Source organism: Oreochromis aureus, linkage group 14, assembly GCF_013358895.1.
Source record: "Oreochromis aureus strain Israel breed Guangdong linkage group 14, ZZ_aureus, whole genome shotgun sequence".
In the NCBI taxonomy this organism is placed as follows: Eukaryota; Metazoa; Chordata; class Actinopteri; order Cichliformes; family Cichlidae; genus Oreochromis; species Oreochromis aureus.
Genome location: NC_052955.1, coordinates 14,429,884 through 14,446,763, shown reverse-complemented (window position 1 = coordinate 14,446,763; position 16,880 = coordinate 14,429,884). Strand labels below are relative to the sequence as shown.

At 38.4% G+C, this 16,880-nt stretch overlaps 1 protein-coding gene across 1 annotated transcript; it reads right to left on the bottom strand.

Annotated features, from left to right (window-relative positions):
- Nucleotides 1-442: 442 nt before the first annotated feature.
- Nucleotides 443-5,530, bottom strand: LOC116336363 (zona pellucida-like domain-containing protein 1). The gene is made up of 10 exons (XM_031760225.2): nt 5,164-5,530; nt 3,846-4,066; nt 3,549-3,730; nt 3,098-3,170; nt 2,399-2,496; nt 2,020-2,100; nt 1,646-1,817; nt 1,457-1,562; nt 1,231-1,260; nt 443-1,041 (listed from the first exon to the last, which is right to left on the bottom strand). The coding sequence occupies exons 1-10, from the start codon at nt 5,300-5,302 to the stop codon at nt 866-868; spliced, it is 1,278 nt and encodes a 425-aa protein (XP_031616085.2). The 5' UTR covers nt 5,303-5,530; the 3' UTR covers nt 443-865.
- Between the last annotated feature and the right edge of the window lie 11,350 nt (nt 5,531-16,880).

Sequence of the window (16,880 nt, the reverse complement as noted above, 5' to 3'; positions counted from 1 at the left end):
TCAGTGATCTATTTACTTTCAAACAAAGCAAAGCTACATATATTCATGTTCAGGCAACATCAGACATCAACAGCTAATCATTGGAGATGCATAACACAGATACAAACACACACAGAACACACACACATGCATACACATATATAAACCACAGTTTTGATACATGTGGAATTTCCAGCAGACAGCAACAGCAGTTAGAGGGAGCATGAGAAAATAAAGAAGTGTCAGGGACTGTGTGGTCCCAGTGGTGATAGGAGCATTAGGAGCTGTGACCCCGAAACTTGAACAGTGTCTCCAGCAGATCCCAGGGGCAACATCACAGGTCTCTGTCCAGAAGAGCATAATCCTAGGAAAAGGTAAGATCGCACCGAAACCTCAAACACCCAGGCCAAATAACATAGACACTTTTTTTAATCTTAAAATGATTATTTTTCTTGTCGTTTTTTTTAGTTTTACTGTTTTTATTTTAAAATCAGAATTTATATCCACCACAAACATATATTTAAAACTTGAATGCAAACAAAAACTGGAAGCTGAATTCAAAAATAGATCAAGAAATCCACCTGCTTGAATTCACTCACTATTTCCTTTTGACATTGTACAGGGTTTGAATACTATAACTTTTCACAGGAAAACAAAGACCAAACAAAACAATGGTGTCTCTAATCTGTGATTTTATACATATACTGGTTACAAAAATGGAAAGAAATAGAAAAAAACACTTGTTAAAAATATGGAGTCATTAAATGCAACATTTTCTAAACACGATTATTATGCAAACCCACAAAAGATGAAACATTCTGAGGTATTGAATGCAATAAATATACAACACCTTAAATGATACACATGTTGCACAACATGCAGATGTTTATTTAAAGCTTGGATTCCAAACACCTGAGGCTGCTGTTGTCGCTGGGGGGCGGGGCTTCAGCAGGAAGCGGAGCAACAGCAGGAAGAAGCACACACTGACCACACCCAGGATGACCACACCTGAGATCAGAGCACTGGTCACTGGGTTCATTGGCTGGGGGAGATCTCCAGAGGCTGGAAGATAGAAAGGGAAAGAAACTGAAAACAAGCTCTCAGATGTGGTTTTTACCACGAGCTGAGCCCAAGTCTTTCCCTTGCAGGAACAGAAGAGGGTTTGCTGTAAACAGTCATTTCAAAGGGAATCTGCTGTCATGATAGTTTACAACACTTTTATGTTTCGCAACATTGCGTAATGGCACTTACCGAGCTGGGAGTTGTTGACAGGAGTTTCATCTGTAAAGCAATTTTTAAAGCGCTTATTGGATTCATTTTTACTTCAGTGGTCTTAATTGAAATCAGCTTTAAATTAGCAGTTTGACATTTCAGGCTGTTGCTTCTTATTTTGACTGGATAGCTGCACTCTCAGCAGGAAAGCAAAGCAGCATGTCTCTCAAAACTATTCCAGTAAAAGTGGGTTTATAGTTCATACCACTCCTGGTGATGATTGGACCGGCAGAGAGGACAGCGTTCCCTGATGCTGCTGCCATGGAATCAGGGGTCTCCTCTTCATCCCTTTTGCGCCGCCGCCCACAGATCTGCCAATCACATCGTCAGATTTCAGTCCTCAGTGAGGTGAGGAAACAGGTGGTGAGTCACAAACGGAGATTTTCACTCTTACAGGCATTAACATGATGCAGTCATCGGCCCGGCAAAGCTTGGTGACGCAGTGCAAAAACACAGTCGACATCTTCTGGTGTCTGTGTTTAACAAAACGGAAAACCTCAAAGGAAAAGCGGCCCATCTGGCTCTTCCCATTCTCCAAAACTGTCGTCTGGGGATCTTTATAGCAACTGTATGGAAGCAGATACATATATTCAGACCCAGCAGAAATGCTAGATTTAATGTCTATGAGTACCCTTAAGAACTCTTTAGGAAGAGAAAACGTGGCATTCAATGAGGATAAGCCATGTGGAGAACCTGAATAGGTAATGACTCCCTTTTGTGGTTTATCGAGTCATTATCTTGAAGCAGAAAAAACCCTGCAAGATTTACCCAAAGAAAAGGTCATAGCGGAGTTCATCATTAGGATTCCCTGAGGGGGTTGTGTAACAGTAGTCCATCAAAATGTTCCACCTGCAAAGGGACAAAAATGTGAGATGGGATGGAGGATAGAGATCTAACTGCACATGAGAAAACTGCAGCCTGGCGCCTTCATGAAGAATAATAACATAATAGCATAATGAATGTAGGCAAAGCAAAGAAAAGAGGAGTAAATCTGTAAAAAATGATAGTGGGAAAGATGCTGTGGAGAACTATATTTAAAATATCCTTTCTGCTGCAGTAATAGGTTTGTTATGGTAAAGAGTCTTGCACATCTATGACGTGAAAATTATGGAAATTCAATAGTGAATAGCTGGGTTTTGTGCGGTACCGTTTGTCTAAGTTTGTGGCTTTCACAGCAGCAAATACTCTGGTTTTTAGAGCCAGTCCAGTTATGGGGATAGAGAGAGGCTGATTGTATGCTGAATCCTGGAGAAAAAAGAAAAAGAAAAAAATGTTGATTATTCACTCAAAACGTGGCATAATGCAAATGAAGACACTGAATCAGTCTTTAGCTGGTGTTATTCTATAGTTGTGCTATTTTTCTGCTGTCCAGAGCAATTTTTGCACAGGTCTGTAGCCAAACAAGCATATGTGACATAAATTGTTAAAGAAGGAGCACAATTATATGCAACACAGTGATTATGTTGGTTAAAGTAAGTACAGAGTATTCTAAGCAGTGTGATTTCAAACAGGATTACATAGCAAACCTTTTGTGGACTATTGTTGTTGGTGGAAAAATGCACAGGTTATTACAGAAAACCAGCTGCTTATTGTCACTTGGTTTTGTTGTTTTCATGGAGATGGTTGAAAACAGTGAAAATATAAGCACTGCTAATTAAAAGACATTAAAACATGTTATATGAACATCAAACTGAGTCACTAAAAACAAACCAAACATGCTTATCCAGTCATGTGCCAATTCTAATGTCTAGAATAACACTTTCTATTTAGTTTCATATAAATTCCTCTGCACTTCTTAAGCTAGGAATGGAAATATATTTTTATTCCAGTGCTGCTTTGTACTCACGTTGTACAGGATCATACTGAGCGTGCTCACAAAAGTACCGTTGCTGTCTTTGACAGACACAGCTGCAGAGGATCTGTGGAGAGATGGAGCCTTTGTGAGCCTTAGCTTAATAAATAACATTTCGGGAGCAGAGGTTTCGATTTAGTACAGTTATAAATCAGCTGCGCTTTTATTTATATATTTGTCTGATTTACGAAGGTCAGAGAATAATATATGTGAATAATAGATGTGAATAATAAAATAAATGGTTTCAAAAAATACTGCGAGGCACAAAGTCACTGAAGCTTTTAAACTGGGAATTTAATTGTTAGCACAGTTTTTGAAAGCAATAAGTGAATCTAATTAAATGAATATATCTTAAAGCCAGACTTTCAGGATTAACTCTGCAAAGCAACTCCTGTAAGGTGCAAGTCTCTTTTGGACACTGATGGATGTTTTGGCAGAAACTCACGATGCCAGCTGTGAGTTATTGACCAGGTACTCCAGCGGGTAGCTGCAACTGAATTTATACAACAAACCAGGCAGATAGCTGATTATAGTCGGTGGGTCAGGGGTGTCGATGTAGCCTGATATATTCCCAATTTGTACAAGAGACATGTTCCCATAGGCAGTGGGCCCGTAGGCTGTGCTGACCTGCAGAGAGAAACATCGGCCAGTCACTTTGCTCTCCGCCAAAGTCAATACACAACATGATGAAGTTGATTATTGATTAGAATAAAGCCATGCTCAGTACACGAGTATTCTTTACCACCAGACTGTTGCCGCAGGCCTCCAGAGTGCTGAGGCTGATGCTGAACAGAAGTGCTGTGGGGAAGGTGTTGTTGTTGATGAAGCCGCGACACTGGGCTTCGCTGTGATGGCCGTTGAGCGCCAAATCTGCGTCGGTGTAGCCGGAGAAGAGAACAGGACAGAAGTTGATCTTCAAGGTTATGGTCTGAACCCCGCAGTACACGCTGATGTCCCTTTCACCTGGAGGAAAACGGGAGGAGGAGGCTCAGAGAGAAAAGTTGGCAATGTAACTGTAATAATTGAAATCGTAAGCACTCGGTGTGTGTTTCCAGAATGGCTGCTGCTTGAAAATTACTTTTTGGAGTCCTAAACAGCTGGTACATATCCAAGCGTGAGCCTCTAGTTTTTTTGCTAAGGCAAAGATAAAAATCAAGATTTGCGGCATCATGCTGGTTTATGCAAGGCAGAAGTTACTGATTTTTGTAATTAAGATTGTTATTCACTTTTGTATGGGAATTTTCACACAAGTATGAAATTATTAACAGAGCTATGTGGAGGCAAAATCAATCAGGTAAATCAATCTAGTGTAATTTTGTAGATCATAGCAGGAGATTGCCTCAAAATATGTCTTTATCCTGGAAATGTTTGTCATAATAGGGCCATAAACATTGTAATTAAAATATTTGATGGATTAAATTATTTACGTGGTTCACATGTTTTTTTAAATTATAAATGAAGCTTCCCAGCTTAGATAGATAGAAAGGTATTTTGATGATCTATCTATCTAAGTATAAAGATATAACTTTATTGTCCTCAATATTAACTCTCAGTAAGGAAATAAATGTTATTACGGTAAATGGTAAATGGCCTGTATTTGTATAGCGCTTTACTAGTCCCTAAGGACCCCAAAGCGCTTTACACATCCAGTCATCCACCCATTCACGCACCCATTCACGCACACATTCACACACTGGTGATGGCAAGCTACATTGTAGCCACAGCCACCCTGGGGCGCACTGACAGAGGCGAGGCTGCCGAACACTGGCGCCACCGAGCCCTCTGACCACCACCAGTAGGCAACGGGTGAAGTGTCTTGCCCAAGGTCACAACGACCGAGACTGTCCAAGCCGGGGCTCGAACCGGCAATCTTCCGATTACAAGGCGAACTCCCAACTCTTATTAGAAACACCATCAGTAAAAAAATCAACCTACCAGAAGTATTCATATTCACTGTAATGTGGCTGCTACTTTTGCTGCTCATAGATCTACCGTGTTCCACACCTGTTGGCAGACGTGTGTGGACGGCAAAGAGAGGACCTGCTGGGGAGGATTCTCACCTGGAAACCTGCTGTGGTAGTTGGCATCGCAGTTGTATCCATTAAACTGTGTGGAGACTGACGCGGCGTTACTCATCAGCAGGAAGATAAAACTCATTCGTGTCATTTCCGCACCTGAGAGAGGTTTGTCCGCTGTCATCTTCAGAAGGTCACCACTGCATTAGCCACATTCCTCAGGTACGTGTTAAAAAACAGCACTTATCTCAAAATTAGATGTTCAAAAACAATGCTTCTTGTTTCCTGACTGCTCCACGCTCTGACCTCTATCAAAGTAGTTCAGCCTTCTTTCCCCACGTCCCCTAATCCTTCTTGTCCTGCTCCCGCTGCACCCTTTTACCTCAGTTGCTCATGTTGGCCTAATGCCTCCATTACCCAACCCCTTTTAAACTGAGGTCACCCCTCTTTGCGGCTCATTTCATCCCCCCCCCAACCCCACAACCCCCCCCCTCCACCCCCACATCTATTATTTTTCCACACCTGTTTACCTGTCTCCTGCCTTTTCCAAAGTAATTGGCTGGAACCCCGCTTCACCTGGTTAGCGATGAGAGAAAAGTTCAACTCTGTGGCATGCAGCTCTGGTGGCACCGAGTACCTAAACTAAACACAGCGTCAGCCTCACATGTATCTCTTGTTTGCGCACAGATGAGAAAGATACCTCGACAAAAACCAGCTGCGGTGCAGAATATGGGAAACTCCATCAGATCTGAATGGACTGGACAAATCTTTTCACCATGCCAAGAAACCTGAGCGTACTCAGAGGGTTCCCACTCATCTCTCCACAGTCTGATCTCTGTCTGTCAGATCACACAAACGGCGAGCCTCAGCAGGGGGGGGCCCAGCTCAGGAATTAAGCTGTCATCAGCTCCTGCTGCGGCCCACATTCACATCAACATAAAAGTCAACTCACGGTCTGATGCAGGGCTGTGTGTGGGTAATTGTGATGCACAAGACATCACTTAGAGTAAAGGCATTCAGCGGTGTATACAGCTACGGCACAATGCTTTCAGCATTGCAGAAGGAAAAAGTGGACTCTTGCGTGTGCTTTTACGCCGTGTTTCTCTGCCTCGAGATAACCCGCTCACCTTGGATTTTACTGCAGTCCAGCTAACAAAACATTATTATGTTGCACTTGTAGCAGAACACAAAAAAACTTCTTCTTTTGAAGTTCCATGACCTTTAAAATGATCTACTCATATTTAAAGAGGTTTAAAAGAGTGTTGCTGGAGTCTTCTGTGATGCTGCTGAGCTCAGTCCAAGCCTGTGGAAAGCATGAATTTATACAAATGGGTCACAAATATGGAAAAACAACTTAAAATATGAGCAAGCATAATTTTCCATGACAGCTGTAACTACAGCATTTTTTAGGAAATATTTTGATTACTGGATTTGGTGTTTAGCAGCAGATCTGCCCATTTTCACCGTGATCGAGGAACATTTCACTCTGTGCAAATATGTGCCTCACTTTGTCCTAATGTGTTTGTGGATATAAATAAAGGAACTCAATAAGCTTTACAATATGTGCCATATTTTTCAGCATGCTCGGTTTTGATGCTTTCATGGAATTCGTTAATAGGAAAGTTGGTATATTGGATTATTGGCAGACTGTAAAATACCTGTGAACAAAGCACAGAGAAGAAATTGCTTAAAAATTAATCCAATTTGTGACTCATTTGACAGACAATCAATGTAAGTCTGGTTTGCTGTAGTTTATGAACAATGTGACAACAATTTTCTATTTTTCATTCTTATTATTTCTTTTGCATCTGTGTCTTTCTTGTAGAGGAAAAAAAGAGGACAAAATATCTCAAAGCAAATAGTTTCATTGCTTTTTAGATGAGCAGAAATAAACTTTTCTGTACCCTGCTGTCTTCATTCCTTTCTCTGAGTAATGACAAACAAACAGATGTGGAATTAAAGCACCTTCGGTGGTGTCTAAAGGGCCTTGAAACAGTCACATGCTTAAGATTGCTGAAAGTTGCTTCTAAAATTCATGCTCGTGCAGTTCCCTGAAACAGAAATGTTCTAAACAGGACATTACTTTTCCTGGAGTCTCAGAAACACTTTGAAAAAATTTTTTGGATACAAATTCTTGGAAGCATATTAGTCACAAGCTTTTTGATGGGTAAATCAATCATTTCAATACCCTCTTTTCATGCTAACAACTTTACAAGTAAAGCTTTAAATCTCTCAATGAGTCATTTTTAATTAGAAAAACTTTTTTATGCAGCACAGGTTGCAGCACATGGCTGATCTTAGGAGGTAAAGCAGGTCATCCACCAGTCTACTCAGTCTGCATGTCGAAGTGTTCTGACCTCCAAGTTGCCCACAGAGTGTGCATGATAGTTAGAAAGTGCTTGAAGGCATAGGATAAAGTGCAGCATGAATGTGGCATGTGGTAAAAAAGCACTTTGAGTGCTCAGAGTAGAAAAACGCTATAGAAATTCTAAATTATTTACCATTAGTGGCCTGAGATCTGAGTGGAGATATCTGGGAAGTCCTGGCATCACGAATGGAAAGGGAAGTTGTGTTGATGGCCAACCCTGTGGTAACATAGATCATTTCTATGTAACATAGATCATTTCTATGTTACCACAGGGAGGATTTCTATTGTTTTGTATAAATAAAGAGAACTGTGTGATTGACCTGTGGTCATATCACCTGAGCCCAAATGCCGTGAGCATTAAGCTTTCAATTCTCCGCCAAGCAAACCATTCACTGCATGTCAGCCCTGCTCTCGCTTCTCAGATTTCCTGTCTCTGCCCACTGTCCACTACTCTGAAACTCTCTGACTGTTCTCTGGCTCTGGCAGTATTTTTAATTGTAGTTTTAACATTTTTAGTTTTAAGAGTCTTTAAATAAATCCTTGACTACTACAAAGTGAGTTTCATCAAAAAAAAAAAAAAATTGTGGAAAAATAAATATTTTTTCTAGGTATTATTTTTGATTTGCAATTATTTGTATCAACCAAACAGTCTGGATAAAACGATAATAGATTACATTTAATAAGAAATATGCATACACAGTCATGGTAAAGTAAATCATGAAAGTAAACCCTCTCTCAATTAAGTAAATACAAACTGAGAGCAACATGACATATTACACTGTGCCACTAGTTCTTTAATAACAATAAGAATGAGAATAACTTTATTGATCCCAGAGGGAAATTCATATGTCTCATATCTCATAATAAAAACAAAAACAAAATTATGATGCATTGTGTGAATAACTAAATACATCCCTATGATCCAATAGCTTGTAGAAGCAGCAATAACTTTGAATGATATTTTTTTTCTGTTTGACTTTATCAGTCTCTCACATCGATGTAGAGGAATTTTGGCCCACTCTTCTTTACAACGTTGCTTCAGTTCACTGAGGTTTGCAAAACCTTGATTCTTTTTTTTTCAGCCATTCTTTGTGTAGATTTGCTGCTGTGCTTGGGATCATTGGCCTGTTGCATGACCCATTTTCAGCCAAGGTTTAGCTGTCACACAGATGGCCTCACATTTGACACTAGAATACTTTGGTATACAGAGCTATACAGAGGAGTTCATTGTCGACTCAATCACTGCACGATTCCCAGGTTCTGTGGCTTCAAAACACGCCTTTATCACCCCTACACCATCGTGCCTGATCTGCTGTTTGGCTCTCACTAAACGTGGTTCGATACATTATATCCAAACATCTCCACTTGTGTTTCTTGTCTGTCCATTGTTCCAGAAGTCTTGTGGTTTCTTCAGATATAGCTTTGCAAATGTAAGCTCTACTGCCATGCTTTTTTTTTAGAAACCCTTCCAAACAAACCACACTTGTTCAGTCTTTTTTTAATTGTACTGTCATGAACTTTAACATTTAACATTGCCAACTGTAGAGTCTGACATGTAGCTCTTTTTTGCAGTTTGTACGGTCTGACCTTGGGGTCAGTTTGCTGGGATGTTCGCTGCTGTCAAGAATGGCAACAGTCTTCAGTGTTTTCCGATTGTGAATAATCTTTCTCACTTGTATAATGATGGACTTTAAATAGTTTGGTAATGACCTTATAACCACTCCCTGATTGATCGCTGCTGTAAGATCATTGCTGATGTCTTTCCTCATTAGCATTTTGCTAGCCCACACCTGAATGCTCCAGACCAACAAACCAAAACTTCTGCTTTTATAGAGGTGCTCAGATTCACTGGTGAGCAATTAATCAGTTGCATTTAATTACCAGCACCTGGCACCCTTTTAATTCATATGGAAACAGTAAGCGTGTACTCGGTTTTTTACCCCCTGCTTTGGCATTTTGTTTCAGTTTTTATTAAACAAATGATGACACGTTGTAATATGTCATATTTTGTAGTTCATCTGGTGTTGTAGTTACCTATTTTTACACCTGCTTAGGACCAGAGTGGTTTGTTGTACTGTCCAGACACAAAGAAAGAGTATCCTTGTTTTTTAGTGACTCTATATTAAAGCATTAGATTTATTCATTCAGTCTTTTTTTTGCATGAGCTCATTGAAACATTATATGCTTTGATTGTTATTCCCTTCCTGCCCCTAATATTGTTACCGTCGTCTAACACATGTAATGTATGTCACTTGGTTCAGGCAAATCCTGCTCTGTGGTTTTATGTGTCAGATCCAGACTCACAGCCCTACACAGCTTGCTGCACGTGTTTGCTATCCCCCCTGCCTTTCTGATAAGGTAGTGCTGAAATACAATATGAAGTCTGAGCAAAACAAGATCAGATGGCCATGTATCCTGCTTTTTTTTTGTTGTTGTTACAAATCCCACCCAGCAGATGACCTATTTAGCCAGTACACTGTGCGTTCAGTACAATTCTTTCTTAAAGATGCAAGAGTAAACTAAATATCTCTCACCAGTGTGTGGAAATACACGGCTGCTGGTTTTCTTCAAATTTGGCATCAAAATCACTCTTTGTTAAACATCAATGAACTTTCTTATCCTTGCCATAAAACCACGAGTTTCTGTGCAGCCCTCATGAGCTTTGCGAATGATTTCTTCAGGTCACCATGTCCAGAAACTTTTAATGGCTCGGGACCACCTGCCAAACTTAGATCTGCCTGATAGAGCCGCGTCTATCTGATCAGCCTGAAACACCCAGACTCAACAAACAGACATCTAAATCACACAATCTGGGCTGAAGCACAAAACCTGTGAGAGTGCGGCTGTAATCTGATGCTCCAGTTTTAACGCAGGCAGGAAAGTGAAGCCTTCATCAAAGGCCCTGCTGCGATCTGATCCTCGGTGAGTAATGTTTGCCAAAGCCAGAAAAAATCTTTAATTTTTGACAACAGCAGATGGACAGGTTCATAATGCATGATTAAAAACGTGACTTATAGTACAGATGAAAAAAAAAGAAGAAAATAGCCAATGATTATTTATAACCCTCTGCTAATACAGATGATTAAGAGCTTGTCTGTGGAAGTCATCTCACTGACGGCAAGTTTTTATGTGAGGATATGTTTACAGAGGCTTTTGTCCGTTTCCTTTGTTTGGCTGAAAATGGGAAAAGTCCCCAGTGGGGTGGGATAACTCCAGGATGAATTATTGTTTACATATGAATCTCAACCCCATATTTAGAGAACAATGCGTGAGGAGCACTGCTTTCCACTATCATGACCTTGTCAAGGACATCACTCACGAGGAAAGTGCAGGTCTTTTTTAGTCTTTTATTTATGTTTCCACTTGTAAATACCCCAAAACATAATTCAATTCAGGAGATATTCCAGATTAATTATCAAGCTTATTTCATAATCAGTCATTAATGTAAAGCCCATTGATATACATCACAGTGAAACTGAAGGGAAGATCTGAATAATCCTCCCTATCATTATACGTATTAATGAACTTCAGCCACATTAATTAGTCATAAATTTGAATTTTATGTGGTTAAAACAGTTCATGATTTACCAGGCATACAAAATCCTTAAACACCAACACCACAGACTTCATGTTTGGTCAGAATCATGGCTCTGTGCTGCTCCCCAGTGGTCTCTGTGGCACACTGCATACAGATAAATGCTCATTTGAATAAAGATGTATGAAAGGGACTATCCAGTCTCCGTTTTCATTATGCCCAGTTTCCAGATATTATCAGATTTTTATGTTGTTATGAGTTTTATTGTGTGACTTGGTCAAAAGATTGCGTTTAGTGTTTTGATGGTTTCTGTGGATCACCTGTGCTCTGGGAATCAGTTGGTAATCAGTGGCATGCATGATTAGGCCCAGAGTAGTGAGTAACTGGGACACATGAGAAGTAGGGGAGAGTAGGAGATGTTTTAAAAACAGCACGGTGTGTATATATTAAAAGTACTCATATTTAAAGATTTTGCCAGTACAAACCAGAAATATCATTAGCTTTATGTTGTTGTTATTGTGAGAACACAGTCCTATAGTACAGTCCTATAGTAACGATTATAATAATAATTTTGCACAGCAACTACAGGTAAAAACTTGTTAAAAAAGCAAAGATGAGCAAAACAATACAAGCTGAATATTATAAAGAGTTCCTCTGACACAAAATTATCATAAAGAAAAACACATTTCTTTTTTTTATAGTATATGTACAGACTCAGAACCCAGGTAATTAAAACTAAACATGTACTTATTTGTTTTTATAAACACAAAGTTATGCACATTTAGAGCACCACTAAATCACTTTGGAAGAAAACTCAGGGATGTTTCTCCTCACGAGGAGGGGTGACTGTTATAATATAATACTAAAAATCTGTGCATCCATATTCTTAACTGCTCAAGCTGTGATACTATACTTACGAAAACGTTGGTGCCTCTTAAATCATATTTATGAATCTAGTCTTTTACAGGAACACAGATAATCTATACAGGGGTGTGACCAGAGAGGGAATGGGGTGGCACCAGCCCCGGTCACCTTGACCACTTACATTAAACAATTTTCCACATTTTTCACGGTATTTATTTTATAATAATCTGATTTCTCATGCTGATTTCTTGTCTTCAGTTTTGTCAACCCTGTGCCTCTTCAGAATTGCCAACCTGAATTTGGATTAGAAAATATATTTATCGTTGAATGACATATGTGTTACAGAGCAGCCGATCTTGGTTCTGACTTTTTTTTAAAGGTAAAATAAGTTACCAAAAACATTTAATTTCTTGTATTTAGCATTTAGTGTAACTTATAGCTTTTATAGGTGCAACATTGGTAGACAACTTTACAGCATCATTGCTAGATTTGGAGTTTGATATATGGTCTTACAAAATTTTAAGCATATTCATTAAATAGTAAATGATAATAAACACAATCTTTATGCAAGATAAGACCAGATTTTCATTAATCAAAGTAAGAATTATATTTTCATCCCAAATGTCAGTGAAAGAAGCCAGAGGGAATTGTTGATTATCGAGGCACAGAGCATCTGGACAGACGTCTCTCTTCCTATAAACAACATTTTAGAGACATCACTGAAAATGAGCCCTAGACTGCAGTAATGGGAGTAAATAACAGTGATTATTGCTGTTCAGGATTATTAAATATTCTTCTGGTTACACTAAAGAAATGGAACTGGACTGGACCAAGATAAAGTGCAGTATGAAGGAGGTACATGAAAATGTCTTATTTCCATGAAGCAAACAAACTCTAATGATGCAACCCTCTTATTGCCTTTATTATACTCATCTATTTGTGGTTTTCTTTTCTCATTTGTTCCATTTCTCATCTCCTGTCTACAAATGTTGATTCATTAGATTCATTCTTGCAGAATGTTGCAAGTGAATTTAAATAAATAATGTCAATAAACACATAAAATATCAAGTCTGTAACAAAAAAAGAGAAAAAAATCTCATCAGTTTGATGTTGAATCAGCCTGTCTAATGGAAAACTTCCCTGCTGTCAAAATGTGGCTCAAAGGATGTGACAGATTTGCTTAGTTTATTAAAACTCCAACACAAAGCAAAGAGGTACTATGGAAATCACAGAAACAAACAGTGTGCATGTGTGTCATGTTTGGAGTTGTTGCAGGAAATGAGGTTGAATCAGAGTGGATGGATGGAAGAGACAAGAGTGACCACATGACCCAGCTTTAATGGCCTGCAAGGCCCCAGAGAGTGGTCCATGTTGGTATATTGCCCTCTGATGTGACTAGGACTGCCTTTAGGACAGACCTCAGCACATCCAAACCCAAATGCTATAAGCAATTACAAATCTTAAATTTTACTTATTTTTATGTTTTGACTGTCTTGGGAAACTATTGTACATTACTTATATAGCTACATCACTTTAAACCTATTAAAATGTTTAATATTGAACGATGGCTAAGAGGCCAAGAGTAACAAAAGATACTGCTGCAGACACCTTGAGGCAGATATTTCACACTTAGATCTAAGAAAAGTTGGGTTAACTCCTTTTTAAATAAAAATCATTGGAAACCATAATTAAATATATCAGAACATTTTTTCAATATCTGTCACAGGTATATGAAAACAAACAAACATGGAAGTAATTGAAGCAGGAAGCTGATATGATATTACTGAAAAAATATGCTTATCTTCTGCATCTCTGAACATGGCTTAAATCACCAGTATGTACAGCTTTACAGAGGAATAATGAAAAGCACAACAAATCAAATTTTTAAAGTCAAAACACTAATTAAAAGTCAAATTAAAATGTGTTTTTAAGAGTTTTTTTAAAATGATCAATAGAGTTAGCTTCCCTAATATTTTGAGTTGTAATGTAAAGTGTCAGACTGTGAGAAATGTAAGATGATCCAAGACAATTTAAGATTATATATCCAAGTAAGAGTGCTTTAAAATGAAGTGCAGGATATTGGATGCCAGTGTAGCTCTGCTAAAACTGAACTCATGTGCTCTTTGTTACTCATTTAACGTAATAACCTTGCAGTAGACTACTGCGTAAACTGCACCTATTGATAGTCTTTTAAAGAAATCCAGTAAAACATCAATGCAGTAGTCCAGTGAGCTAGAGATGAGTGTATGAACATGTTTTTCAGAGTTGTGGAAAGAATCACATATTGGCAATATTCAAGTTAGAATCTTAAAATAACCCAAAGACCCTTAACTTGTGGTTATACCTTGTTGGCTAATCTCTCTAACTTATGAGCCGATTGCATTTGACTTTCAGGCCAATTAAAATGATTTCCATTTTATGATCATTAAGTTTTTATTAAAACATTTGCAGTCATCTGATTGTTAATTTAGGTTAAAGATAGCCATGTTTCCCTATTCCCAGCACTATCTGTCATAAAGCCGCCATGTATAATGAAAAATGCAGTGGGCCCAGAATTCTATCCAGTGGTACACCGCATAAAATGACATGTATGTTTGATACTTGATCTCTACAAGTGATGAAGCATTGGAATTATTTGAGAACATCATCAGAAAAACCTGCCCAGTGAAAAGTGCATTATCAGTTGTGTCAAAGGTTGCGCTTAAGTCAAGTAAAATGAGGACAGCAACCTTATTAGTGACTTATGTTAGTATGTGAGGTCTGAGGTCATTTACCATCTCAATGGGGGCAGTTTCTGTGCTGTGAAAAATAGAAACATTACAGTATAATGGGGCCTTAAATGATCGCACTTCTTCATTTTAGTCATTTAAATAGCTTTGATGCTTGAGGGCTGAAATGTTTCCTCATTAATATCTTACTATATAAAAGGACAATGCTTCAACCCACCACCCATCTCACAGAAAAGTACTATGAACAGGGCCATGTATCATGGTGTCTGAACTCTTATAACTAGCATCCAGAGAAGAAAACACCTGAACTTACATGTAAGACAGTGAGGATTATGGTCAGCAGGAAATTACTGTTAACATCTGACCACTGGAACATATTTACATGTTTATCTCAGAGTGAGCAATCTGTTTATCATAAATGAATGATGAGAGTCACACTGGAAAAAGGTCACACTGCCTAAAAGCAAAAATGGACTCTTTTGTAAGGACACTTTATTAAAGGTTATGTTCCCTATGAAAATATCACCGTCTTTCAGACTACGTGAGGCAGCTCAGTACACTGTAATCAAACATTTCAGGTAATTCAAAAAGTATATGTTTACAGTTTTTACAGCTATGCACAAAAAATACCCGATCAATTCATTTCAAAGACAGACACAGTATAAAGCCTCAGTCTGAAGTCACGATTTTGACATTTTTACTGGACCAGAATGAATGTTTCCTTTCCAAACTCAACAGTGTAAACAACAATACCTAAAATGAACAGCTTCTGTACACAGCAACCTAGATGTAAAAACAGTGAAAGTTTTTGGTTTGGTTTTTCAAGTCAGTAGGTGAATGCAGGGTAAGCCTTTTTTTTTTAGCTTTTTAACTTTAAATGAAAATATTAATAATTAATTATCTAATAAATGCTGAAGTCTTTTATTGAATGAAACTTTTGTGCAATATCAATCCACTGTACTTTCAGCATGCACTATTAACTGCCTGCTTGTCATGACAGCAAACCTTTTTATCTATTCAAAATTTTAAAAAAGGATTTATTGAGAAAGACATATATGCTGGTATCCAGATTGGGAAAATGGTGGGGAGTCCCTGTCTGCTCTCCTTATCTTATCTGAGATGGCATAACAACTGCTCACAGAACTCTTACAATTAATCACTGCTACAATTTTAAATATGATCAGTTCATCTTCATCAGTAGGCTACATATGACACGGTTATAATCCAATTAAAACATTACTTACAAACCCTTTACTTGATCCAAGTGTCTTAGCTAATAGCAGACTGATTTCCTTTCTTTTATTTTGAAAATGATCACTTATAAGAGTTGTGGTAAGCTACATGATTATTTGCAAAGTAATGCTCTAGCTGAAGAATTTCGGCCAGGATCTAGAGGTCATCCCCATTATGGCCTCAGATAGTGAAGAGATTTCTGACATTTAATTGATTGAGAGTGGTGTACACAATTGGCACAAAAGGTGCCAACAGTAGTTAGAGTCTAGTTTGTTCATGTAAATGATGATCTCTTTCACACACAATTCATGGAGTTCTACAGGGCTATATTCTGGGCCCAGTAGTTTTTACATTATACATATTATATTATTATTAAGCCCTGTATACATTTCCACTGCTATGCAAATGGTACTCAGTCATTTTTATTTATGAAGGCAGATGATACAAAACAGCAGATGGCCGCCCCTCCCTGAACCTGGTTCTGCCGGAGATTTCTTCCTGTTAAAAGGGAGTTTTTCCTTCCCACTGTCGCCAAAGTGCTTGCTCATGGGGGGTCATATGATTGTTGGGTTTTTCTCTGCATCTACTGTACAATATAAAGTGCCTTGAGGCGACTGCTATTGTGATTTGGCGCTATATAAATAAAATTGAATTGAAAACTATAAGTTAGCATCGTATCATTATCTATCTACTATTACTACAAATATTATTACTAGTGCTATTAGTATTAGTAGACATGTATTCTTTTTTTTTTTGCCTTTATTAGATGGCATAGTGAAGAATAGACAGGAAAGCAGGGAGAGTGAGTCGGGGTTTCTGACAAGAAGGTGTTGTACTGATGATATTACCTGGGCCTACAGTGCTACTTTTAGGGACCTTCTTTGTCCTTTAACATAAACCAAATAAATATCCAAAAATGCCTTTTTTTCATCTGTATATTGCTGCCAAAATTGGAGCCCTGTCTCAGAGGGATGTTGAAAAACTAGTTCACACATTTGTGACTCCTCAATAACTACAAAATGCTACAGTGAGA